This window comes from Mus musculus, chromosome 1, assembly GCF_000001635.26.
Source record: "Mus musculus strain C57BL/6J chromosome 1, GRCm38.p6 C57BL/6J".
NCBI lineage: Eukaryota > Metazoa > Chordata > Mammalia > Rodentia > Muridae > Mus > Mus musculus.
Genome location: NC_000067.6, coordinates 24,220,441 through 24,248,342, shown reverse-complemented (window position 1 = coordinate 24,248,342; position 27,902 = coordinate 24,220,441). Strand labels below are relative to the sequence as shown.

General features: G+C 41.2%; 1 protein-coding gene across 2 annotated transcripts in view; it reads right to left on the bottom strand.

Annotated features, from left to right (window-relative positions):
• The window catches only part of Col9a1 (collagen, type IX, alpha 1), a 75,150-nt gene that overhangs the window by 4,396 nt on the left and 42,852 nt on the right, over positions 1 to 27,902 (bottom strand). For both annotated transcript variants that reach the window (NM_007740.3, NM_001290691.1), the window contains 17 exons: positions 27,546 to 27,599; positions 26,711 to 26,764; positions 26,520 to 26,573; positions 26,345 to 26,398; positions 25,868 to 25,921; positions 24,724 to 24,768; positions 23,786 to 23,839; positions 23,643 to 23,696; positions 18,094 to 18,147; positions 17,389 to 17,460; positions 16,857 to 16,892; positions 16,114 to 16,158; positions 14,740 to 14,772; positions 11,072 to 11,218; positions 10,847 to 10,901; positions 8,948 to 9,136; positions 3,908 to 3,985 (listed from right to left, as the gene is read on the bottom strand). In NM_007740.3, coding sequence (NP_031766.3) covers positions 3,908 to 3,985; positions 8,948 to 9,136; positions 10,847 to 10,901; positions 11,072 to 11,218; positions 14,740 to 14,772; positions 16,114 to 16,158; positions 16,857 to 16,892; positions 17,389 to 17,460; positions 18,094 to 18,147; positions 23,643 to 23,696; positions 23,786 to 23,839; positions 24,724 to 24,768; positions 25,868 to 25,921; positions 26,345 to 26,398; positions 26,520 to 26,573; positions 26,711 to 26,764; positions 27,546 to 27,599 — 1,132 coding nt within the window. The remainder of the gene's footprint in view (positions 1 to 3,907; positions 3,986 to 8,947; positions 9,137 to 10,846; positions 10,902 to 11,071; positions 11,219 to 14,739; positions 14,773 to 16,113; positions 16,159 to 16,856; positions 16,893 to 17,388; positions 17,461 to 18,093; positions 18,148 to 23,642; positions 23,697 to 23,785; positions 23,840 to 24,723; positions 24,769 to 25,867; positions 25,922 to 26,344; positions 26,399 to 26,519; positions 26,574 to 26,710; positions 26,765 to 27,545; positions 27,600 to 27,902) is intronic.

Here is a 27,902-nt window from a genome sequence, read left to right as displayed (position 1 = left end):
ATACACTATAGCCAAAATGATAATCACCGTTACACGAATGACCTATGGTCTATAATAAGCAATGTCATAGTAACATCCCAGAACATGCAATAGCTAACCGTGAACAAACTGAGACATGCTGCTGTGAAAGGAGACAGGGGGCAAAAAATGACACAGAAACAAAACAGGGATCCTAGGAACTGACCGATAATGAAGGTACATGTTACAGATTTAACTTTTTAGGTATGTTAGTTTTACACAAACAATGACGAAATGATCTTCTTCTACTCCGTAGGATTTAAATCCAGAATTCAACAATGGGGACAAGCAAGAAGTGTTCTTTGAATGGAGACCATCACAGAAAACCACAACTGCACACACCACAGAGATCAAATGATCATGGAAACCCGGGCCCCAATGGATATATCTACATCACAACCCCTGAATCTATGGCTCAGGGAACATGGAAGACAGGACAAAGATAAAAAGAGCAGAAAGGCTGTTAGAGCCAGAACTCCAGGAAATGTGCTCTGAAACAATGTCTTCTGGAAATGGCTACGTAAACAAGACAAGGATAACAATAACAATGAACATCCTAATGTGGACTGGGGAAAGTTCTACCTACCCCAGGTAGTTTGTCCCGGGTCCCACCCCAGGACAAAGAACTACAGGCAACTAACGCTGGCTGGGAATTACCCTCTCCCCAGGATCAGCCCCATAGCCTGTCTAAAGCAGACCGGTTGTTCCTTAAACCCAAGGTATACCAACAATGGACTCAGCTGGTTAATTAACATGTACATACACATACATGCATATGTGTGCGTGTATAAGAATATTAATCAAAGAAAAATGGGAAAGTACCCAAGGAGCTAAAGGGATCTGCAATCCTATAGGTGGAACAACATTATGAACTAACCAGTACCCCAGAGCTCTTGACTCTAGCTGCATATGTATCAAAAGATGGCCTAGTCAGCCATCAGTGGAAAGAGAGGCCCAATGGATTTGCAAACTTTATATGCCCCAGTACAGGGGAACGCCAGGGCCAAAAAGTGGGAGTGGGTGGGTAGGGGAGTTGGGGGGAGGGTATGGGGGACTTTTGGGATAGCATTGGAAATGTAAATGAGGAAAATACCTAATTTAAAAAATGAAAAAGAAAAAGAAAAAGAAAAATGGGTTATCAATGAGAGCCAGGAGGACATGAGAGAAATTAGATGGGGGGGGGGGGGACATCTAGGGAGGTTGGAGGGAGGAAAAGGGAAAAATGATGTAATTCAAATTAAATTAAAAACATTTTAAAAATCAAATTTAAAAACTGTAAGAGAGAAGCAATGTAACTATATCTAAATTAAAATGTGTTAAATGTTTTTTAAAAAATTTTAAAAGTAAAGCTTTAAAATGGAGTGGGTATTTCTTTCGGTAAGATGTGTATTTACCTAGAAGCCTCCAAACAGGTTCCTGTACCGAACCTCCAGGTTGAGGCTTCCTCCGGGTCACGAAGTTTTATTAGCATTATGTAAGTACCACATAGCCCACGGTCTAAGTCCTATTGGGACATTTGTTTTTTAAAGTTCATCCTCTTGGTGGACAATTAGCTGGTGAAATGACCATAGTGACCCGTTCTCTACAGGACCGGCACAGAGTCGCAGCAGAGTCATGGAAGAGAGGGGCAGCGCCTCGGAGGCCGGGCTAATTGCGAACAAGTTTGCCCATTACGGCAGATTAAGAGCAGCAGGAGAAAAGGCTGCCAGGGTAACTTTGTGCTTTGCCCTTAGCATCCCAAATCAATGTCAAAAGCAAAACCAAACTAATAGACAACCCTCCTTGGCCACTGTTACGCTCACAAACTGCCCTAAACACTCTACAGGACTGCTTCTTTTTTAATTCTCAGGTTTATACCATCAGAATGATATCCCCGCTATTTCGTAAATACTGGACTGAAGGCCAGAGAGAAACTAAGTAGCCCAATGTCATAAGGTTAGGAAGTGGCGGTGGCCCGATTTGAACCCGGGCTTTCTGGATTGTCGGGCCTGTGCTTTAAGGGACAAATTAAGGGCTTGATCAGCAATTTTTGTCAGGCACCTGTCTGATTCAATTAGCCAAATGTATTCACAGTGCAGAGAAAAGGGTGTGAACCTGGCTGAACAACACAGCCCTGAACAGGCCCCCTGGGGAGTAAAGAGACCCAGTAGTGTACGAAACAGAGAGAGCCATTCATCCGCAGGGCCTCCCTCTCCTCTCACTGTGATTTGGAAGCTTAGCCTGTAATTTTGAAAAATAATCCGAAGCTCAAAGTTCACCAAATGATGCCATTATTCCATCAGTATAACAAAGAAAGCAAAGCTGCGGGTAGATAGAAACGGAAACGAGTGAGAATCAGTGTGAGACAAATGGAAGCAAAGGAGAAATGGCCCGTGTAAGGAGAGAGCAGTGGGTAGAAAGCAAAGGCCGTACTGGGAAAGGAAGGGCATCAATCAAAGGAAAGAGGGCGGGTCTTAACTCAAGCCCCACCCACCCCGGGATGCCCACTGTTATAGGAAGGAATAATCCTGGTGAGAACCATTCTCTTTTCTAAACATCTGTCAAATGTACCCAGATTTTCATTATGTGCTAAAATCTTCTTTTGATCATTTGAAGTCCAGCTAGGTTTTCTATTTTTCTGATCACACAAAAATATTAAATTATAACAATATCTCGACAGGTCCACAGATCCCAATTTCAGAATGACAGTGTTTGAGTTCTCTCCAAATGTAGTCCTCCTCCCAAATTGAAATAAGAAAGCAATCCCCAAGAGCAATGAAATAGATAATTGAAAAGTAAGGATTATTTTATTTGGGGCCATAATTATATAATTATGCCATGATTAAATATTTAACCTCTGGCAGAATTATAAAATGGTAATTTCTTCTCCTAAATTTCCCTAGACTAAAATTTCCAAGTTCACGATTGAAACAAAAAACACCTTACTTTCTTGACATTCTCTATGGCCTCTTTGTCCTTAATTGTCCCAGTTAGAGTCAACTGGAGTCCCCAACACTCCCTTACACCCCCACAGCCATAGTCTTAGCCACCATGAAGGGGCAGCTTGCACATCCCACCTACCACTGAGCTACCCAGCCTTCAGCCACATACTGCTACTTCCTCAGCGGACGAGTATGTTTCTGGCCAGACCCCAGCAACAAGTCAGTCGTCGAATAAAGAGGACACAGAATGCCCAGTGAGAGGACCCGGCTCCTTACAGAAGCCCCTCTGTCACTGAGCCCACACAGCTGTGATCTCCGCCTGTGTGGAGCGCTTTGCGGCTGTGAGACAAATTCCCTCAATGTTTGTTTGGGGCAGCGTGGATTTTGGGAAGGTCTGGGTATTTGAAAGAAGAGCTTTTAAAATGAAATTTCAGTTACTCCTTGTAGCACATGCGTGACTGAAAACTTGGATTCCTTTTATAGCTGCTATGGATTTTTGTAAAAAGTCTGGGCTAGGGTTGTAATTTGGTACCATGTGCCGTGTCCCAGCTTTGATCCCCAGAACCACAAACTAATAATAATGGTTACTAATTATAATGAAATAACAAGAAATGATCACCTAGGCTACGCATGGCTCTAATTTTACTCATTGAAATTTTTATAACAAGTGGTGTGACTGGACCTAGGTACTCTTTTCCTTAAAGCATAGCTTTAAGCGCTTAATATTTCAAGCCTTGACTTCTAGCTGCTCACAATGAATACACTTGATTTACAAATCATTTAACTCTCCATCAAAGCCAATTCATAAGCCCATGATAAACTTAAGTGACTGAGCAATGCTTCCTTCCAAAAAACAACAACAACAAAAAACAAACAAACAAACAAACAAAAAACACTATTCAGCTTACACTCAACACTTGACCCCATTTCTTCCTCCCCTCCCCCATTCTACAGCAGAACCCACTTACCTGGGAGACCTATCGCTCCAGGCAAACCCTTAGGACCTCTTCCTGGAGGACCACGTTCTCCTTTTTCTCCCAAGTCTCCTGCATTACAATAAACAAATGTTACGCTTATATATATCAATATATATATATATACATATATATATATATACATAAAGTTCTGTGTTTTAAACTTTGAAGAAAACACAAACCCATGAAATTGCTGGAAGATAGATTGTAATAAGTACACAGCCAGCACAAAATCATATCCACAGACCCACGAAGAAGGAAAAAAAATCAAGCCATTGATCTGTGCACACTGAAATGACATTTCCCAAAACTGGATGTGCATTTCCCATAAAACACTCAATAAGGTGAGAGCCAATGACTCCTTCCTCAACTCCATCAAGTCTATCTCAGCCTGGGAGCATCGCCCTAGACAGTGGCTCTGCCCCAGGAAGAGCAAGAATATTCTCTATACACCATTTGCTTTGAGGGATTAAAACCATTTCTATCTTCGGTTAACAGTAGCACATATCCTTTGTTTTGTTTTGTCTTGTCTTGTCTTGTCTTGTCTTGTCTTGTCTTGTCTTGTCTTGTTTGTTTTGTTTTGTTTTGTTTCGAGACAGGGTTTCTCTGTATAGCCCTGGCTGTCCTGGAACTCACTCTGTAGACCAGGCTGGCCTCGAACTCAGAAGTCCGCCTGCCTCTGCCTCCCAAGTGCTGAGATTAAAGGTGTGCGCCACCACTGCCTGGCTAGGAGTACATATCTTAAAAGACAAGAATCAATTTTTAAAAAACCTACTGCAAACAATAGGTGAATTCATTAATCTAGCAGAATACAAAATTAATAAACAGAAATCAGGTGGCCTCATACATAGAAGTAGCTACCAGTTATGAGACATGGCCAAGAAGTACTACATACAGTAGTAATTAAAATGCTAAACAACCATATGTGGTCTCAATGGAAATATACAAGTAAAACATGGAAGAAGCTGAGCCTTCTTGGTGATACCAAGACTTGAAAAAATGTTCTGAATTAAGATAACATTCCAATAAGTAGTTGTCATCTCTCCCTAAGCTAAATATTGATTACAATCCCAGTTTTAAGCACACTGGAATAACCACAAACTTCATCCAAATAAAGTAGCATGAAGGAATTAATCCTACCAGTTATCAACCCTGTTATGATGGTGTAGTACTTACCCATGAGGCAAAAAGGCCAAATAGGTCCAAATATGCATAAGACATTGGTTTATCACAAAGGTGGCATCTTGTATCTTAATATTTATTTTATCATGTTCTATATGTGTTTCTGTGTGTATGCATGTGCACATGTGAGGGGGCTGCCTGCAAACACCAGAAGACTGCATGGAATCTCTTGGAACTGGAGTTTCAGATGCATATGATCTTCCTGTTGTGGGTGCTGCAAATTGAGCAAGAGCAGCTAGTGCTCGTGACGTCCGAGCTGTCTATCTAGCCCCCAGTCCTAAAGTGAGAAATGTTTAGCAAGTCATCAAATGTTGAGGAGAAGTGAGAAAAATATAGAACTGTATATTGCTAAGGAAAGTGAGACAATAGCAATCAAATTACAAGTGGAAGTTCCGGGAATTCTACTTCCAGAAATTCATTCTCAGAACAATCAAAAATTTTGGAAGGAAGATGGAATTAGAAGTAGAAAGGAAGTCTGTGTTGATATTTTGTATCAAGATGAAATAGTCGGCTGCTGTGGGCCCTGAAGACTAGAAACAAAGGGAACATCAAAGGGAAACAGTCAGTGAGGTTCTACCACAGAAGAGACTATAACACAGCTCGGGAACATCACCAGCAGCTCTTTGGAATGGTCTCCTGGACATACTGTCAAATGAAAAACAAATGCGGTCCAGATTGCTTACTAAAGAACAATGTGATTCTGTTCATAAGTGGACACAGGGAGTGCATGTCCCCAGATGTACACAGCATTGATTGTCAGGTCTTTACCATAAGAATGACAAAGGAAACTAAGCATATAGGAAAGTTTAAAGAGAAATTCTTTACTAAATGCTTTTCCCACATTTAATCTTGAGGCAATGTAAATGTAGTATTATCAAAAATAAACTTATTTTAAAAAATTAAAGTGTGCTATCATAATTGTCCCTCATTTCTGACTCAGAGGTCACTGGGAATATTCTGTGGTTGCAACCAAATGCTAAAAAGCAATTACGAGACAGTTGACTGAACTTAGGGTATCAGCAACTGCAGAACAATGAATATTGCAAAGCATTCACACATAAATTATATTTATACATATATATATATATACACATACATATATATATTCTTATGTTCACACACACAGAGCATTCTCATGGCTCTCTGAATATTATTTATTTCATTTTTATTTTTCACAAGTTGTAACTGATGCTCTGCTGCCCTAAGAGCCGATTAATATGGGAGAAAAAAAGTGAGTCAGTTATAACACGTATCTTCTCACACCTTCATTTCCATGCTGTCTCACATCTGTTTGACTCACACTAAAATGTCTAAAACTGCACGGCCTTACACAAAGGAGTTTAAAATTAATCCTAACCACGAACATTTAAAAATAAGGCTTAAGGACTGAACCGCTAACAGCACAGAGCCACTCTGCTGTCTCTCTCGTGAGTTCTGCCCCACCATGCATGCAGAGAGTACATGCAGCAGGACACTGGTCCTGCATGTGTGCAATTACACATATTATGGTGTCAGGGAGAACTATTCATGAGGGCTAAGCTGCTACGTATGGGGACTGAATACCACACTACATTGGTGCGCATCCACAGGGGTGGGTATGTGCGGAAGATGGATTTGGGGACTGGGAACAGCACAACACAGCTCTTATCCAAAAGGTCTGTTTCCCAAAGCAATATCAACAGCTAAACAATGACTAAGACATAGCAAAAACTTTGTATTTCTTAACAAGTCTTATTTTCTGAGAAAAGACCCACAGTGACTATATGATAAAGTGAGCCTCATCTTTTTATCAGGTAATAGTGGGGAAAGAGAGCAGCCATGCTGAACTATCTCAGTTCCTTAAGGACTCAAACTTTAAATTTCAACAGGGTAGACTGTGTTCCCTTGGGGGAAATTTTGAGCTGCAAACTTCTGAATAATAAAAAACGATGTTTTCATTAATAATTTCTGTCCTGTCTGAGGTAGGATATAGCCAAGGTCAGTTACCTAGAATTGTGTTTCTAGATTGATTGTAGTGTTAATGGATAAAGAAAATTCAGTTATGCTGCCTGCCTCCATCCAGGTTTCAGAAGTAGGAAAGCTTTATGAGACCTTTATGAAAAGGCGGATTTCAGTGACTCCACAGAGGAAGGAGGGATGGAGCCTTGGGAGAAAGGTGATGTATCTGCACAGACTGTGCTGTGGATACCAAAGAAGAACCAGGAGGAAACACTGGAATTGATGAATGAATCCTGTGCTAGAGGTCTCTTCCAGGTTCCAAATGCAGAAATACACTTTTCTTAGATGCGGTTCTTCTGCTAGAATCCTGCTACAATCCTGGCTACATGTTAAAAGCCACCTGGGGGATATTGAAAGACCCCGAAGCCTGGGCCAATTAATTCTAAAACTCTCGACATGGGGCCCATAACCTGGATTGCTCATAAAACTCTCAGGATGATTCCTTGTACAGTGAAGGCTCAGTGAGGTGGCCCCGTAGACTTTCAGGACAGCAAGGAAAACAGACCTTCAAGCTGGCTGGAGAAGAGTTTCCTTGCTGGAACAAAGTCAAGATCTGAACCAAATACTGATTTGCAAAACAAAAACAGGGATGTGATTTCTGTGACCCCATTTTGATGCCCCTGGTAGGAGCACAAGTTGTCCAACCAACTCATTAACCCATCCAAACCAGTGCATTTTATTAATCATGGTTTTCAGAGTGGTCAGCACGACTTATAGGGTTACCTGGCACAGAGTGCTGAAGTAGTAGCTAAAAAGGTCAAAGATGAACAGGCACGTGACACTTCCTGACAACCCCTTTCCCTCTCCCTTTCATCTCTCCAGCCTTACAAGACTCCCAATTAGAGACCATTTTTAACACGCAACTCTGCACATGCCAAAAAAAAAAAAAAAAAGTAATTAAATAAATTGTTCCAACTGAGGTTGTAGTTAACCAACCACATCGGCAGCTCATTTATAGATTCAAAGAGGCAGCTGACTTGACCTCTGACCCTGACCATTCACACCATTTATTCCTAATTGGAACACCACAATGTTTAAAACAATGTTGTGAAGGGGGTCTCTTGTTTTTTGTCACATCTTTCTAAAGGTCCCCAGAGAGCTGTCAGTTCAACATAGAAACCCCTCACTTTACTTAATTCTCCGTAAATTATCCAGAGCATGTACACACCGTCACCGGCAAACTCACCGCAGCTGGCAAATGCCATCTGAGGCACCCAGTCGGTTCTGCAGAATGTCTTGCATGCTCTCTCACAAACCTAGGTTTCCTTTCGGTTTTGCAAACTTGCCTGCATACAGCACTTGACTTGCTTTAAAAGAAAGAGGTCAGACTCCAAAATGAAAGAAGGAGTTAAGTAGGATTGCAACCTGGGGCTGAAAATAAACGCCCATCAAAATCATAGCTATAATGCTAACTTTTGAAAGAGGAGAGGGGCCATGCCGCTAATCCCTGACATAATGAGCATTCATATGGCCTGTACCTACACTAGTTTCACAGACACAAACATCTTTAGCTGCTGGTTTAAGAAAAGCCCTACAGTAACTTTAGACTCTCAGAATTCTCCATGGTTCTCTGAGCTTGGGTGCAGACCACACAACTAAAGAAATCCAACACTGTGTGTGTCTTGTACCTGGCAAAATAGCTTACTTTTGGGACAGAGAGATGGTTCCACGATTACAAAGAGTATACGCTGTTGTGAAAGGCCTGAGTTTAGCTTCTATCACTCACAAACTTATGCACAACTCCAGCTCAGAGGGGCAGGGTTTGATGCCCTCTGCTGGACTCCACCGGAACCCCACATGCATACACACATACACATAATTAAAAATAAAATAAAACTTAAAAAAAAATCTTACCTTTAGGTCCTCTTAAGCCAAGAGCACCAGGGGGACCCTTAATGCCTGGGAGACCACGGATTCCCATCTGACCAGGGAAACCATTCTCTCCAGGGGGGCCCGGAGGCCCAGGGGGGCCAGGCCTCCCAGGAAGACCAGAGGCTCCTGTGTCTGGTCTCTTGAGGCTGGCTGCCATTTCCGCAAAATGCTCTGCAAGACAATAAACAAACAAACAAAAAAACCATAAGTCACCATCACAACATTGGCTTGAATGAAGAAAATGATATGCCCAGTGGCCTTTATATCAATGTGGCATCAGGAAAGAAATGAAGCTTAGTGTTTTCCACCGGCTTCCAACCAGGAAGCTTCATCGGAGTGTCTTTTCCTGAGCTTGCCCTGGATCTCTCTGGCCCTGCTGTTTTGAGACACGGTGGCAAGAGGGTTAAATTCCAGGGCTTTGAGAGGCATGGTGGTCCAGTAACTTGGAGTGCCCCTGAATCCTATCTGGTACTAGGTGAAACCCACAGAAGTCAAAGAAAATGAGTTCTTATCATAGGTGGAAGTGTTGTCTTGGACCTTTTCAAAACCCATCATTCAAAGTTAGGGTTCAGACACTCTTTGAGACGAAGCATCAAAACTAAAAGCCTTTTTAGTTCAAAGCAATTCTATAGCCTGAAATATCATGAGAATCCATGGCTTCTAATAGATCCTTCCCCTCCAGTTTACTTTCATGCTTGGAACAGATAACAATCATTAAAAGTAACCTTCCTTGGGAATGGGCACAGTTTGTCTTAAAGTTTTAATAACCCTGGGGGCTTCTCACATACATTCAGGATCAGTAGCTGAAGCTGTGGAAGGCAAGAAAATCCATCCCATTAAAATGCTCTGAGGCAAATGCTCTAGTGCAACACTGTTTTTAAAGCTTTAGGGTGTGAAAGGGAACCTGAGTGGGAAACACATTTTTATCCAACAGTTTAAAAAACTCTTTAAATATGACTACTGTGAATTCCTTAACTTAGTAAGCACAGAATTATAAATTTGCAGATATGTTAGTAATGCTTAAAACTCAGAGAGCATGTGCAGTGAAGAGATTTATATTGGTTTCCAAATATAGAAACATTCATTTCATTCTCATCCGGTTCTAGAAAATTCTACAAGTCTGCTAGACAAACGGGACTATTGGCACATGAAAAACAAGCGTTTCTTCAAGACACAGTTATGCCATCATAAGAGGGTTTTCTGTTGCGGGTCACGATGTTATAGTGTCTCCTCAGTTTGGGGATATTTTTGTGCATATTCATTTTCTATGTGGTTTTATAACTAGGCAAACTGTGATATGAACAATGACTTCCATAGCCGCAGATAAATTTAGATAAGATTAACAAATGAGGGAAAACATCACCGTTTCTGGAAAGCCTCTAGTTGTTGCTTTTTAAAACTCACCTACTACATGGGTATAGATACTGTCCTTAAGCCACAACGAGTGGGCATGTGGGTGTGTGGGCTTGTGGGCATTTGACTGTCACTTTGTTCTCACATGATTTGGAGAGGCCTGAGGACAATGCCAGATACACACTAAATAGTAGCAACCTAAAGAGGGGGGATACCTGAGAAGTTGTGTTGCAAGGGAAAATATGTCTGCATATGCATTTTTCTTTTGTAAGTTACCCTCCCTGTTGGAATTGGGTGAGTGAGACACAGACTCGGGCCTGGATGGATAGTAGAGAGAAGGCTAAGACAGAAAGGTCGTTTTTAATTGTAAGGCTGTGGGTGTGAACACTTTCGTGAAACAGAAATGGTATTAACATTACTCAACATCTCCCACCTTTAAAGCGATTGTTACTTACACACCTACAGAAATAAAAGCTTAAAAAGCAAGAGCAGATAGTGGGAATGTTCAACCCGCTGCAATTTATTTACCTTGCACGACTCTCATGCAAACCTGCTTGATGTGCTGGTCGGTCGGCGCTCTGCCCTGGGATGAGAAAGAAAAAGGCAGGTCATACTTACAAGTTTAAAGAGGACATTGTTGTACTATAAAGACAGACATCACAGCAGGTGGCTCAGCTGATGAGACAGTTTTCCACTTGGCTGAGATTGGTGGGGCTACCAATAGGAAACCATGGGATGTATCTGCCCACTCACCGGAGGGCCCTGGATACCAGGCAGCCCAGTGGCACCCTGATCTCCCTGCATGCCCCGGGGTCCAGGTGGTCCTCTTGGTCCTTCCACTCCAGGAAGCCCTCTGATTCCTTCAGGCCCCCTCAGACCCGGCTCCCCGGGGTTACCCACCTAGAACAAACAGTATACTATAAAACCAGGGCTAGACATCAGCAAAGTTCTGTTTAGCATCAATATAAATATTTAGGTGGGATTTTAGGTTTCCTACAATTTGTATTTCTAAGTGGTGCTCGTTCAGAAGTTATCTCAAGTGCTAACACATATTACCATTGAATATGGGTACCAGCCACTTAGAATTCCAATGTAAGAAAACTTATAAATTTTTTTTATTATTTTGAAATCTCCATTGAAATAAGATATATTTAAGGTCTCATTTGCTATACTGTAAGCTGTTTCATATTTCATAAGAACAAGTCAGTGGTTTGAGTTTTCTCATTCTGATTTTGGGCCTTGCCCCTCCTGAGTACATGTTCTACCACCAAGTTACAGCCCAGTCCAAGCGAGTTGATTGTTCATTTTGTTTGGTGTGTGTGTGTGTTTGGGGGACACACACAGAGGTCAGAGGACAACTTTTGGGGAAGTGTTATTCACCTTCCTAATGCTACAACCTTTTAACTGTTTCTCATGCTGTGGTGACCTCCAACCATAAAATCATTTCCATTACTACTTTGGAATGGTAACTTTTTATTGCTATGAGTCATAATGTAAATATCTGATATGCAGGGGTGGTGAGCCACGGGTTGAGAACCTCTGCTTTAGGGGTTTGCTCTCACACTTCTCTCTTTGAGACAAGATCTTTTTGCTGCTTCATAAGCTAAGCCATCTGGCCCATGAGTTTCTGGAGAGTCCCCTGTTTCTGCCTCCTGTTTCCCATTGGCATGATGGGACTGCAGACACTTGCTCTACTGTGGCCAGCTTTACATGACATTTGGAGATCTGATCTGAGATCATGTCCTTTGCATGGCAAGTCCTTTCACCCCCTGAGCCATTTCTTCAGCCTGTCATTGAAGAATTTTTTTTTTGGTAGGGGTTGATAGCATTTTCTAGCAATAAGAAGGCTTCCTCCAAGTAAAAGATTTCCTCCAAGATATGCAATTTGAATATAAAACTGCAACAGGTCAGGAATATAAGTTATTCAGCTTTTCTAAGATGTTTTTGGTGAACTTGAAGACACTAATTATAGCCAAGAATTACAAAATGCTAACATAGACTAAGCCAGTACATTCAGCATACTATCTTGAAAGTGAAGCACTAAAAAGGGGGCAACTTTACAGTTTAAAGTGATAAAGGAAATTAAAACCTAAATATTAAAGAAGTTAGCCAATAAGCCACTCGCTTCCTCAGGACAAAAGTGTGCCCACAAGATGGACTAGGTGGTTTCTTTCCCTGAAAGTAGTCCACTAAACGCATTTTTAAAGTCATCATACTTTAAATAACTGCTTTTAAAAGGAGAACGCATTAATCCAGTCTTTTGTGACACTAGAATTCATTAGAATTTATAGCAAAGCAGCTACAATGTACCATTGCTCACAATAAGAATGTGCAAGGACTGGAGGAAGTTGGGCAAAGATAAGTCTCTCTTAAGTGTAGACTGTTCACCAGGTGGCTTCGTCCTGCCTCTTTTTTCTCCTGTGCAGCATCTGTGTGAAGCCACCTCTTTCAAATATTCAACTGTTTTCAGTCCAAGGGAAGAAGTAAAATATACTGCCAAACAAGGCTTCGCAAGCTTTCTCAATCTTGCTTTATGATGAAAAAAAAATTATATCCATCCAAGTCAGCTTGACAAGATTGCCTCTACACAGAAATTACAACTTAAAAGACTTCCTGGAAAGCAGCATCAACAAAGAGAGCTTAGGAGACACCAACGTGGCTGGGGAAACGTCAGGTTCCCACAGTGAGAAACTCTAAGGACTTCTCAAACAACCCAGAGAGGCACCCAACTGAACGGAGAAATGCGCTCAAGTACTGGCCACGTTGAGTTATGCTCTCCTTGTGGCAATGGCTACCACTGTCATTATATAAAAGAACAGGTACTCTTGGATGGAAAGATCAGGATGCCATGGGATCCCAGATCTCTCAGAAAGAGTTTTTCCATGACACTCTGAGCACTGGGACAGACATCCGGCTCCAGACGCCTCCCACTGAGCAAGTTCATCTGAGCTGACGGAAGACGGATCAATGAAAGCTCCCGTGTTAGTTAGTGATTGTCTTGACTCTGGGAGAGTACAGTTCAGCTTCCTCAGCATGACTTGGACAGTGTGTCACAATAGCAGGAGGTAGAAGAGGGTTAATGAATTAACAGCTAATTCCTAATATATCCAAATCAGAATGCAGTGCATGTCACTACATTACAATCAATTTTTCTTTTCCAGTGTGAATTCTTTCCCTTGAACATTGTCAAATATGTCCAGATAGTGACATATGATTTCCCTCGCCACACACATCAGGTTTTATTCTTTATGTTTGTTGCAACTTTAAACCATTCCTTTCAAGTACTCTTGGACATAAACATTGCTTGAGACTTGATGCTTAAAGGCAGAAAAGTTAACACACTGCTTTCCCACCTATGTGCTAGTATATACACAGCCTGCATCTGGGCACTGAAGTCAGGTTTGGGTGGGTGCCCCTGGAGAAGGTAAATAGAGGACCAGCTGGATGCATAAGTAGGAGGTAGTAATTCTCACAGAGAAAGAAAGCCAATCCGAAACTGTTAAATGACAGTGTGTAAAAGTCCTGAAAATGGATAGTTCCAGCTATCCAGGAGACGAAAGAAGTCTGCTTTTATTCTACAATAGTTACTTCTTTTAAAAGTTGTCCTTTAAATATTCAGATATTCAGAGGGAAAGAGGGATATGGGGGGGGGGTTAAGTAAGGTTATATTAGCTGCTGTGGAGATAATTTGTTGGATAAAGACAAAAACTCACAATATTCTAGAAATAAAATTTAAGAATTCACTGGAAGCTAGTAGTCTGGCCTTTGAGATTACCATCTAAGCTTCACCTTTTCTGTCTAAATTTCAAGTTCCTAATTGTGTTGATGTGCACATAAGCAAGATGCCTCAGGATTCCTATGGGTTAGATCTATGATTCTGAGTTCATCTACTCTAAAGACATAGGTTTGGTCTCTGTAAAGTAACAAAATCGAGGAAGTTCTTCATTTCACAGTTCTGGGGAGTCTGTCATGTTTTCTTATGTGGTCTGCTTCTCTCTCAGTTCCCTCAACTAGAACACACAAGAGATCAAGAAAGTCATTGAAACATTTTACAGTAGCATACCAGCCATGGAGATTCAGTCATTTTCCTAGCCGTAGTGTGTGTCAACTCTTTGAGATGGCCCATTTGGGCGGGAAATCAGAGCATTATAATGTAGCATTCATTGAGCCATTTATAATACCGAAACAAAAAACTTTCTTTAAAGTGATTAGTTCAAAAGCTAGATCCATTTACACAGCTGGGGATGCCTTCCTGCTGGGCGGATCTATTATTTACACGTGTATTATTTAGACGTGTATTTCCTTGAAGTCCTTCAAGGATCTAATTTTATACAATCATTTCCTGAAACAGAACATTGCATTTCTTACAGTTTTATTGATGTTTTTAATTTTTTTGTAATATTACTGTTCATCATACTTACAGATCCCTTTGGGCCAGGTTGTCCCATATCTCCCTAAATCAGTAAGACAAAATTGTATTAGCACAATACATTCATTTTACATAGTTTCCTAAAACATCTTTCAAGTGATATTGCACTGTAAAATACAGAAAACCATGTGCAGATGGAGCGCAGAACTGCAGAAAATGTGTTTGACTCAAAATGTGGGCTGTTGTTCCAGTTCAGCTTCTCAACTCTGTGTCCCTGTGTGAGCGAGGCCCCCTCCCTGACCCTGGCTAACTGATCCATTAACTAATAGGCTGTAATCAAGGCGCTGTGGGATTCACCCATATCTACAACTCAAAGCACCAGGAATGAAACTGTGTACATAATAAGATAAATAATAAAACAAAATAAAATAGCTTTTTCTTACTGAACACAATAGATATTTAGGACTACATATTGAAGTTTCACTTTTGTATTTTTTACTTTTTTAACTCATTACCTAAAATCTACCAAATAAAATATGCATGCTTTTAGGCTTTAAACAAACAAACACACAGACACACCAGGAGATCTTCCCATCATTAATTTTAGATGAGTTCACTTCACATGTTAGTATATGAGTTAGCATATTTCCACTACAAGACAGAACTGATTTAAATTTTAAAACACTCCCTTAGCTCATAAAATGAGCAGCCACTACAGAAACTAAAATGCAATAAGCTCAGAAATTTGGGGGAGAAAAAGTATCTGGAGACTTTGCCCAGTTCAGACATTTCATTTATATTTATTCTAAACCCTGTAATTCTGAATAAATATTAGCAGATTGTTTCTCTGCTTTTAAAGCATTCTAAGGTTAGTTCCTAGGAAAGACATTACTGGATGAAATAGGATGCAAACATACATTTCTGTACTAGGTCTGGTCATTCTAGCCAAAGCCACTATGATGAGTCTGTAGACTGACAGCAAGCTCTGTGCTTCCCCCTTTCCTGGAGACTCAGCGGTCCCATCCTCTGGATATAGAGGCCATTCCTTCATACATTTTCAGGGCAAAGAGAATGCCTTCAGCCATATTTATGAGCCCACAGTTCCCTGAATCTAAAAACTCTTCAATATTGTTTCCCTGCTCAAGCCAATTCCTATGTATTCTGTAGTGCTACATCAAGAGCTTAAATGTCTCACTGTAAGACCACAGGAGAATTAATCATCTCGAAGAGAATTCTACAGATATCTAAAGCTAGGTCTACCTATCTGCTCTCCTAGGCCTTGCCTTCAGAATTGGGAATCACTAGATATAAACAGAGGAAAACCCACTTAGCTTTTAAGATAAAGAACAGTGTCAGAAAGAAGTATCATATTTTTTTTCAACAATTGTAAACTTTTATATTAACCAATTTTTTAAAAATGTCTTACAAGGTCACCCCTTGCTCCTGCTTCACCTTCTTCACCAGAGGCACCCTAAAATTTTAAGATAAAATGTCACATGTTTTTCAGCTCTCCATTCACAGTTCAACTTTAACCTGTCAACATTGATAAGCATTTATGAGCAGCCAAATGCCCCAAGGGTCATTCAGGAGCTCTCAATTCCATAACAACAGGCTAATCCTATGAGAAAAGAGTAGACCAGGGAAGCCAGAGAGACCGGGCAGGCTTCAGCTAATTGAGTTTGAATCATTTAGTTAGATTAACAATTCTATCTAGCAGTTTTAAAATTCAATAACCCCGGAAAGTGTCATTCTACAGTAGAAAGAGGAATCCAGACACAGGCCAACTCCATTTACACATTTTATTGGCTGAGGTCTCCATCAAAAAGCATCTTGATTAGATGCTCTTCTGTGGCTTCAAAAGTCTGTGTCATCTGAATAAAATTCAGCAAGCTAAGAGACAGGGCTACCCACTTCAAAGGAAGAACACTGTACAGTCCAGGAAACAGCCATTAGTGCCAGCATCCAAAAACAGTCTGGCTGCACACCAAACTTCACTATGGTTTTCCCTCACTATAAAGCACACTGAGAACAGTTGTGTGCCTTCACTGTTACACCACACCCACAAGCCAGCCAGCCCCTCCTTGTACTTAAAGTGGTGAATACCCAACACCGCAAACCACATGCAATTCTTACCTGTTCACCCTTCCACTAACAACACTCAACACTTACCTGTTCACCCTTGGGACCCGGTTCACCAAATACACCCTAGAGTAAATAAAATTTGACATTTTTCAGCATCATTTCAGATGAGCCGATATCCTTGAATGAGCTGATGGATAAGGTGATGGAAGAGAGCTCCCTGATTCTCACCACTTAATTGAGGACCAGAGGGTCTCGTCACAATTGTTTCCCAAATCTCTGGTAACATGAGAGCATTCTCTGGTCATATTCATATGAATGAACTTTTACTGGTAGGAATAGAAATTTAGAACTAAATAAAAACTATAACTGCAACTGATTTTTTTTTTCTCCTCACCCTTTATTTTTCTTCCTTCTGGAAAGTTAGTTTTGTTTTGTCTTGAATGTCAATTCTCAGTAATTTAACACTATATTTCTTTCACTCTACTTCTTCATGATAATCAGTAAAGAGAGTCTTCACTGGGTAAAGCAACCTTGATTTCCCAACAAAGAAGGAGTAAACATTCCAGATTTAAAAGAGGGGGAACACACACAAAACCACGTAGACCTCTGGATAGCTTACCCTGTCTCCTTTCATTCCAGGAAGTCCAGGGGGCCCAGGCAAGCCAGGAAGGCCAGGGCTGCCAACAGATCCCTGGAAAACAAACAGAAAATCTTCAGAGTCACTGTGTCCTCGATGCTCAAAGTTGACAAGACAGACGGGCAAGGGCGGGGTGGGGATTGGGGGGAGGGGGCCGGGGTATCAACTCATGTGTAAAGTTAGTGTGTGGTTGGTTTAGTGCTGCCTCACTCCTGCGTTCCAGGAGAAGAGGGGTGGGTGGCCTCCCACCTTCCACCCCATCTCTGAATTCCCTCTGCACAGCTCAGCAACAGTGGGCTCTTTCAGCTAATGCCTGGCAGAACGCAGCCCGCTGTTGCTTCTCCTGCTGTGTAAACAGAAGCTACACAAGAAGCAAAGGCCACCATTCATCTACAGTTCCCTTCCATTCCACTAAGAGGCAGATGCCAGCCGTGGCACTTCATGCCTCTCTGGGTTTTCAAATGCATTCTACAAGCCACGCTGATTAAAATACTCATGCAACTATCATAGATACAATTGGAAATTCCATATCAACAGCTTCACACACTCACATAACAACTAAAATAAAAACCATATATACAGTTAATTAGATGATCTTTTGCAATTTTTCTCTGCTTTCCTTTAAAAAAACACCAAAACATATCTGCTTTGCAGGAAGCAAGCATGTAGAGTGGACACTTCACTTACCAGTTTCCCTGGTATGCCTGGAGACCCTTCTGGTCCTACCGGGCCTCTACTGCCCTGTGAAAACATATATGTTGTCATCAGCTAGATATTCAGCCCAGAGTTAAATGCTTCATTATTATATGAAAAGAAATAACATTTCGTCCAGGCTTTTGGTAAAATATAGGTGTTGCCAAAATCTCCCATCACTCCAACTGAAGGCTCAAACCATCCTGTCAAGAGTCTAACCAGTCACCTTCTGTGCACTGCTCATGGAGCCTGCTTGTGCTGTTCATGGGATGCCAGGCCAGAACACCAGAAATGTTCACTGCCTGTACACACAATGATGTTAGTAATTTTCAGCATGTAAGTCACATCCTGTTTTATATTATGACTATTCATATATACACTTTTATGCTCTCACTTAGGCATGTTCTTAGGGTATTCCATACCCACTCACTGGGCATGCTGCAGTGTCTGTGTAAGCTCTTGGGTCTACAGACGCCTTAAAGGAGCAGCTGGCAAATGATTGTGTCCCTCCAAAAAGCATAAAAGGGAAACACAGGGCAGAGATGCTTGCCTTTAAATGATTGCTGCAACCTCCAGAAGACACAGATGGTAGACATTTATAAACTTTCTGAGATAAAATTTCTTGTTGCACTCATTCTAGATCTAAATATGTCTCCAAGGATTGTAGACTTTGTTAAGTGTGACTCACCAATCTCGTGGGCCCATCTCAAATTTTATTATTTGAAATCTAAGTTTTCACATTTCTATTCTACTTGAAACCCTAAGCTTTAAAGAAAAGACATTTTTAAGAAAAGGGGGTATGAGACTTTTACTTCTTTCCTTGAGAACCCAACCTAGTTTTATACAATTTGACTAAAGCCCGTTATATACCTAATGTTGTTTGCAGCTCAGTAGAATGCAGCGGAACACAAGTAGATAGACAGTCGCATTTCCTTCAAGGTTTATCATAAGACTGCAAGGACTAATTTGAGTTAGTTTTCCTTTAAACTTTTATAACAGTTCCACTTTAATAATTCATGATTCTAAAGGCTTTTGATAAGGTTGTATTATTCTGGCCTATATCTGTAGGTTGGACAAGGTATCAAGATCCATAAACCTTCAATTTCCCTAAAGGTTACCACATTACAACAGTCTCTGGCTGTGGGCTATAATTTCATTATGGCCCTTTCAAATGACTTATGAGTGACTGAAACTCAATGCTCGTAAGTACTTTTCAATAATTTTTATATTAACAACCTGTCAGGTTAAGCATTTGGAATAATACATTGGTCCTTAATTCCATGAGTGACTCGGAAGCCCGGAGGTAGTACCCCATGAGGATGTAAATCCACATGGAAATGGCCACTGCAACAGTTCCTTTTTCTATCCATTAATAAAGATTGTCTTCTGCCCTCTCTCCAGATACCCACCACAGGAGAGGCTCATGGCCCACCCTTCCCATAGGAATGATTGACTAAGGAAGAATTCTAGAGAAAGGAGAGTCATCATCTTCCATAGTCTAGGCAGCGGTAAGTCCCCCCCATACTCCAGGGGACTGCATCACACCTACGCTCAAGCACATGGCTCCGGTTATACTCATCATGTCACTCAACAAAGACAGAATCAGAAAACAGAAAAGGGGGCAGGTCTTTATGGAGTAGTGGAGTCGAGGATTAGACAGGTATGGAGTATGTGTGGTTACAGTACATTAGACACATGTATGGCATCGCCTACGAATAAGTTTACTTTGTAAAAATTGCAACAAAGGGGAACTTAAGTTTCTGCTCCAATTAATTTGGAGTAGATCTTCCAAGATGGCTTCTCATCTCTGTGTGTGTGTGTGTGTGTGTGTGTGTGTGTGTGACTGGCATTCTCAAATAGTTCCCAGCTGCACTGTGAAGCAGAGTCTCAAAGACATTGGTCTAACAAGACTTTAATCTTAAAAACTGATATCACTGATGAGGAAAAAGAAATATCAGAATGAAGCTTAATTCCTAACTCCTGCATTCATTTAGTCTCAAGCATTCCCTTCTATATAAAAGAATCATTCTACTGTATCAAAGTTAAGAATGGTTAGTATAACGAGATGAAGAAATTCAAATATTAGGACTCTAGAGCCTTTAGTTTATGCTTGAGAGGACTAACTATCTCAAGAGTCAAACACAAGGATTTTCTCTGCCGGCATCTTATTTTCTCATCATTCGTAGCTCCTTAGTGTTTGTTCCACAAGTCCTTCACATCCCTGGCAAGGCTGCAGCTGAGTGCCCACAGATGGCTCAGAGTACCGCTGTAAATACCTGCACTGGTAGATGGATGTACCCAGAGGGAGTCAGTATCCATGTAGGACCAGGGAAGGACCTGTGACATGTAGATGTGTCTACTACTGCACAAACAGGTAGGTTCTTTGTTCTTCTGCATTTCCATGTTACAAGCTCCAGGCTATTTAGAATGTATCTATTTCTAGAGAATCTTCACTGAGGAAGTCCACCATGTTCATTTTCATAACAGAATTCAATGGAGGTACAACCAAAATGCTAAGGGCAACACACACACACACACACACACACACACACACACACACACACACACTCACGCACACACTCATGTAAATTCTGGATTTTTATGTCAGAAGAAAAAGATGAGAAACCAAGATATAAATAGCCAACCTAAAAGTGGAGCCTAACCACATTCTAAGAACAACTAGGCAAGCCGCCATCAACTGAGCCTGTGCTAAGTAGATGACCGAGCCTTGTACTCCAGCATCTTGTGGTCACCACTCTCAGTGTGGCCAATGGAGGCAGGGACAGAAATGCTCCTCCCCATGGCTAATATTTACACACCCCATAAGAGTTCCCATTTATAAGAAGAGAATTAAAAGGAACCTGGATAAAGATGGAATTCTGCCAGCTGATGTGTGAGAATGTACTAAAAGGCTCTTTGTTTCTCTCAGCATCTCTGAGAACTTCAAACCCATCAGCCGACACATCCCTAAAAGGCATCCAAGGCTTTAGAGAAGATGCAGAGCCTCTGTCCCAGCTGTGGCTACAGATAACCCCATGGAGTCCTTTAGGTCTGCATTGTGTGGTTGTCTCCTAGCACTTTGCTCCATATTCCAATATTCCCTGTTTCTCCTCAGCCCTCTTCACCTTTGATTCTGAGTCTCTTGTGCCAGGAGAATTTGGCAAACAAGTACCAACTTCAAGCCATGCCGTGGCAGTATTGGCATGAGAGCACAGAGAGAAACAGACACCAAATAATTCAAGTCGATGCCACTTCCCTTACAAAGGAACATTTATAAAGATCACACAAAAAAAGCATTACATTTAGTTAGACTAAATGTTACCAGCATTGCTTTCCAAAAGAATTGACTCTATACCATTTCTTTAACTTGTCGTGGCTCTCATATTTCACACATTTCCCAAATTACCTAGCTAACTAGCTGAAGCATAAAGAATATCTTTGGTGCATGTTAGCTGCATTTCATAAGTGAGAAATTATACATCATTACGTTCAGCCTGTTCTGTATACTAAGTGTTTCTCTCTGGCAGTAACAAAAAGGAAGGATGCTGGTTTAATTCAAAAGATCAATTCTTATTTCTCTAAACAATTTTTTATCCATTTATTTTCCTAATAAATTGAAGTCTACCTCATTTTTTTAAAGGATTCAATTTTGTGATATGATAGACTCATATTATCTTGTGCAGATTTAAACATTTCTTTATATGTAGGCAGAGAAAGCTCTATCTGAATGCTTACCATCACTCCTATCTGCTTCACACACCACTGCTGAGGGCTGGGCAGGATGGGGAGTGGCTTAGAATATTCAACAACACACCATATGGTCCCCATATGGAGACCTCTGTGCTTGAGGCTGTTGTGCTGGGGTGGAGTGAAGGTCTCCATGAAAAGCATATGATGTTCAGAAGGAGGAAAACTTGCAGGGTGCTATTTCCGGTCAGAAGCAAGAGAGTAGAGCAAATGTAACTCCACTCATCCAAAAGCCTGGCAAGCTCTGAGAAGCCTGGAGGGAGGCTGGCTAGGAGCCAGTAAAACACAGTACCACACCAGGGCCAGGAGCCTCTCAGACCAATAATAAACCAAGCAGAGAAAGTGTGACAGAGGGCTTCCCAGGAAATCACTAGAGAATCAAAAGAGGGAACTAACCTTTCTTTTATAACCAGTGAGCTTAGAACTACACAGAGCAGTCCTCATCCTAACTGAGGTGCTTCTACTCCACAGATAAGGATTTCTGTCGGCCATCTTGGGTTTTCATGCATGCCACATAGGCCTCCACACACATGACACCCGTATACACATGCACGTGTGTGTTTTGTGTGTGTGAGTTTTTAGTGCATTTCCTGATAAACAATAGGTGTACAGTCAATGCTCATTCAATCATACACAGCTTTCTGCTCAAAAAAAAAGTGGACTTAACTGTAAGCAGTCTCAAAATACTAATTCCTCAACACTTGTATACCTCCCTGGGTCAGTCCATCATACAGCATGTTTACTGCTTAAGAATTGTGATCTGGGGGCTGGAGAGATGGATCAATGGTTAAGAGCACTGACTGCTCTTCCAGAGGTCCTGAGTTCAATTCCCAGCAACCTCATGGTGACTCACAACCATCTGTAATGGGGTGTCTGAAGACAGCTACAGTGTATTCATATATAATAAATAAATATTAAAAAAAGAAGAAGAAGAAGAACTGTGATCTGGCTTTAACCTCTGGTTCCTTGCCGATAATCCTCGGCAAGTGTTTCCGTTAGAAATTCACAGGTTCCAACCCTGAAACAGAACAATGAGTGAGCAGAGGGCGTGGCTAGAACAGGAGCTCTATTAAGAAATAGAGAAGCGTCTCAGAGCATAAATGCAGAGTCACTCCTAAGCACTCAAGGGAATTAAAAGGCATTCACAGAAAAGGTGTGAATACACATGTTCATAGCAGCCAAAAGTGGAGACAAACCAAATTCCTATACCTGGTGGACAGGTGAAAACATTATACCAAGACATAGTGTAGAGTGTAGAGTGTAGAATGTACACCAAGGCAGAAGCATAGTGTATAGATCTGTTCATATAAAACTTTCAGAATCAGCCATAGGGACAGAAAGAGGACCTAGGAGTGCATAGAGTCAGAAGGTTGGGAGCTGAATGCCTGAATGTGAGAGCAGGGTTTCTTTAGTGGGTGATAAAAAAATATTATGAGATTAATCATAGCGATGACTACATAATTTTGTGAATATGCTAAAAATTAATGTCATGCATATTAAGTGGTTAATTCATATAGCATGTGAATTACATTTTACTAAAGGTTTTTAACCACACTAAAATACTTCCAGCATAAGAAGAGAATAAAAGCCCCTTTATGCTTCTTTAAAACACATCATTTTGGTTCCAGTTTTGGAAAAGAAGATGCACCAGATATATAAATTAGTATCATCATTTTGCTGCCTCTCTGGGCCAGATAGATCTGCACATGCTCAAATATCAACAACCACCCATGCAGCCATAGTAAAGGACACTCAGTGACATCCTCAAAAGGAAGGCATGGGAGAAGAGTACTCACTGGAAGGCCCCTGGGTCCCCGAGGTCCAACCTCTCCTGGGGGCCCTTGTTGGCCCTGTGGAAAGGAAAGCAGAGATACAATGAGCCAACTATTCCTGGTAGCTATCAATCTTGATTGACAGAAAAGCATAAACATAGTCTTACTGGTTTCCCTGAACTTCCCAACTGACCGGGCTTTCCTGGAGCACCCGTGTTACCCTAAAGACAAAAGACAGCATTTAGAATAATTCAGACAGTGAGTATAGTCATCAACCTTCCTTATGCACACCAGGCGATGCTTCTAGTAAACAGCATTCAGCTCCTGGTTGCATGGTGAGAACCTGGGAGAATACAGCCTCTCTTTCTTGCCTATGTGTTTGTATACACCCGTGATCACATGTTCACACGTGTGTGCATGTACAGGTATGTGTGGGATGTGAGTGCCACTGGGTGTGTGTGAAGGCCAGAGTGTATTCCTCCACATTTGTGTTTATTGAGACGGAGTATGGCATTGGCCTGGAATTTGTCAAACTCACCCTGTAGGCTAAGCTGACTGTTCGCTGAAGTGAAAGCATCCTTCTAGGATGGTAGGCACACACTTCTACACCGGGCCTTTCACAGGGGTTCTAGGGATCCAACTCAGGCAAGCGCTTCCCAGACAGCACCACCTCCCAGCCTCAACTTCTGCTTTATCAAGTTTTATCTAGTTTACTCTAAAGAAAAGCTCTGTTTTATCGTGTTTGTTTTACTTCTTTGGCCTGTTGTTTTAAATGACTTGTTCTTGAATTCTCTATAGAATATAACTGACATAAATTCTATAGGTTAATCATATCTTCCTAATTTTAAATAGTCAGAAACTATGAGGCTGTCTCTGTCTTATACTAGCAAAGAATAACAATTTCAGGAAGACAGTCTCATCAGCCATTTTCCACAGCTGGGAAAGAGATTAGCACATGGACACTTTAAAGGATTTTGCTTTCTGATTTCTCCCCAAAGTTAAATATGAAATAAAATGCAGGCTGGGTATATTAAAAATTATAACAAGAATAAACTCATAAAGGCATAAAGCAAAATATTAGCTGCAAGCTCAATTTGATTTTTACCTTTTCACCGGCAACACCTTTTGCACCAGGGATTCCAGGGACACCCTAAAGGAACACACACAGATTCTGAGTTTAACTGCCTCATCTGAGGAACCAACAAATGCCAAACCCTCCTGCTGAGAAGAGGCAGAAGGGACCATGGCAACCTTGAAGACAGCCTGCAGAGATGCTGCCTCATAGCGGAGCTTCACGTGGTGTGTAGCGTGAGGCTTTCCCGTGCCTTGTTAAGCGTGTTAAGGCTGAACAACCTTAAAGAAAATCTCCAAGCTAAGGTTACTTTCTGGAATGGCCTTCAAGTAAGGATTCAGGCCCATCTTCACATCAACAGACCATCTTTAGGGCAGGACAGATGCTCGAGGAATGTAACATTGTTTCTTGTACAGAATAATCAAGTCCCCTTTTTGCTCATGTTGGTATAGGGAAATCTGTAATATCACTGGCAGATAGAAAAATGCCATATGCCATAACAGATTGGGAGCCACTGCTTGATGCTACCAAGTATCCTTTGTTAACTAAAAAGATTCACTTTCAAAGACTCAAGCACAAAAACTCAAAAACACAAACGGCATATGAATTTTTGGCCATACATTAATAGAGAATACTGATTTTAATGTTTCAACTATTCAACTATCCTATAGCCCAAGACTGGGAACCTTTCTCACCCTGTCCCTGAGAACTATTTCGCTCTCCTATCTCAGCTCGGCTAACAAGAACTCCAAGACTGGCTAAAAGTAAGACAAGAGCCAGAGCTGTGTTGTGAGCCACCATGTGGTTGCTGGGAATTGAACTCAGGACCTCTGGAAGAACAGTCAATCCTCTTATCCACTGAGCCATCTCTCCAGCCCTTGCTATGGACTATTTAAGGAAGATAACAGAAAAGGCAGACCCAAACAATAAATTTAATAGTGCATAAGCAGAATGTACTGTTCTTTTTATGATTCTTGGGTAAATGACCAGCTAGCTAACCCTAAGGGGGAAACAAAATTTAAAAAATAAAATGAAAATTAAAATAATAGAACTAAAAAAAAAAGAAACCATCATATTTTCTTCAAATTGCATAATGTATCTAACCCTCCAAATTCATCTTTGTTTTTGTCACACACATCAAACATGAACATGTAAGAAACAAAAGATTAGCACATACTGGTAAGCCCTGCAATCCCACGTCCCCGGGGGGTCCAGGCTTCCCTGCTTCACCCTGAAAGCAAGTTCATTATCACACAATCAGACCTTTATGAACTGCTGTGTTCTTCTAAGAAAGACAAGTACATGCATTTTAGGCAAAATAGCTTTCCAGCAGCTAACCTTAGGCACACTTTTAAATTACTTAGGTCAGGGTCAGTGGTGGGAAGGACAAAGGACACATATTCAAATATAGAATTTCCTTCAGCCTACACTCATCAGTGGGGCTATTTCATGTAGTTGCTAAGCCAAGCAAATAAGTATGCTATTTTAATAATAATTTTGCAATTGACATTTCAGTTTACAATTGAGAGAGAGAGAGAGAGAGGGAAATGGCAGTGCTCTCTAAGCAAACCTAGTAATGTTATAATGGAATGCTAAGCATACTTATCCACAGCAGAGGGATCCCCATTCAGGCAAACCCAGTCCACACATCTACCTTTGTCCCGGGCATTCCTGGTATTCCATCTCGGCCATCTACACCTGGCAAGCCCTATAAGACACACAAAGAGCACACTGTCTTAGAACAAGACGTAGCCTTCTTTCCTGCAGTCCCACTGCAAGTCAGTAATTATCCTGGGAACTCTACGTGACACCCACAGCTCGGGACATACCGTGTCTCCTTTTGGCCCTGGGGATCCAGGAATTCCTCGGGAACCTTGAATGCCCTGTAGGGCAAAAGAGATAAAAGAAATAAGACATCTTCAATGATTAAAATGCCCAGGCCATGCCAAATAGGAAAAACCAATAGATAACTCAGAAGAACAGGAAGTTTTGCAAGGATTCAAACTAATTTTGTACTCACTCTGTCTCCCTCAGGACCTGTTTCTCCTGGAGGGCCTCGCTGTCCTTGATCACCCTGTATGAACGCAGAAGTTCCCAATGTGAACAAAAGTTACTTCTTTAGGAGTGTTTTATGATTAGGAAGCTTCATCCACATTGAGAATTACTAACTTGTTTTTCAATGTGTATGGCTATGTTGCCCCTGTGTATGTCTGTGCACCACTTGTGTGCCTAGTGTCTTTGCTCATTTTTCTATTAATTCACTGGCTCTAGGATTTGAACTTAGGGCCTTTCACCTAATAGGAGAAAGCACTCTGCTGCTAAACTATGCCCCTAGCCACTCTCTTCCCCTACCTTTTGTAATGGCAGAGTCTCACTGAGTTGGTCAGACTAGCCTTGAACTCACCCTGTAGTCCAAGCATGCCTTGAATTTGGGCACCCTTCACCTTGAACTCTTGAGTAGCTGTTATTACAGCCTATACTACCAGTCCTGGCTTCTATTTTTCCACTTTAATTACTTGCATGTATAAGCTACTTATATATTATATAGATAGCATTTTTTAATCTGGGAGAATCTTAGAAATATGTGTTTTGTGGTTAATAGTGTTCATTGTAATCTCAGCATTTGGAAGGCTGGAGCAGGAGGATTACTGCAAGTCTAAGGCCAGCCAGGGTTGCATAGCAAGATGATATATCAATATAAAGGAGTGAAAAGCAGAGGTGGGGGGAGAAGAGAGGGGATTCTAGAAGAGGAGTGGGGAAAGCAGCACTGCTTTTAAAAAGTCACTGTTTTGGGTTTTGTTGTTGTTTTGTTTGTCTTTTGTTATTTGTTTGTTTGTAAAAGAAAAACTACTTACAGCTGCACCTGGAATGCCCTGAGGTCCAGGCTCTCCATCAAATCCCCGAGCACCCTGAAAACAAAACAAAGAAATAAAATTCAGATCAGTCATGCATGCTACATGGCATCTTCATCTTTCTGATGCATATCCGCCAGAATAAAAGGATGCTTTATATTTTAATGCATACTGTATTTGTGAATGAACACAGAAGAGTAAGCCATTAGACACTCCACACCTGAAACCACAAGTGTGTATTGCTCATCATGCTAGCAGCAGTCAGGACAGCCCCTGATACAACTCTGGATGCTTTAAGATAACAATGGATCTATTCTCAACTGCTGATATGAGCTGAAAACTGGGACTTATTCAGAGGAC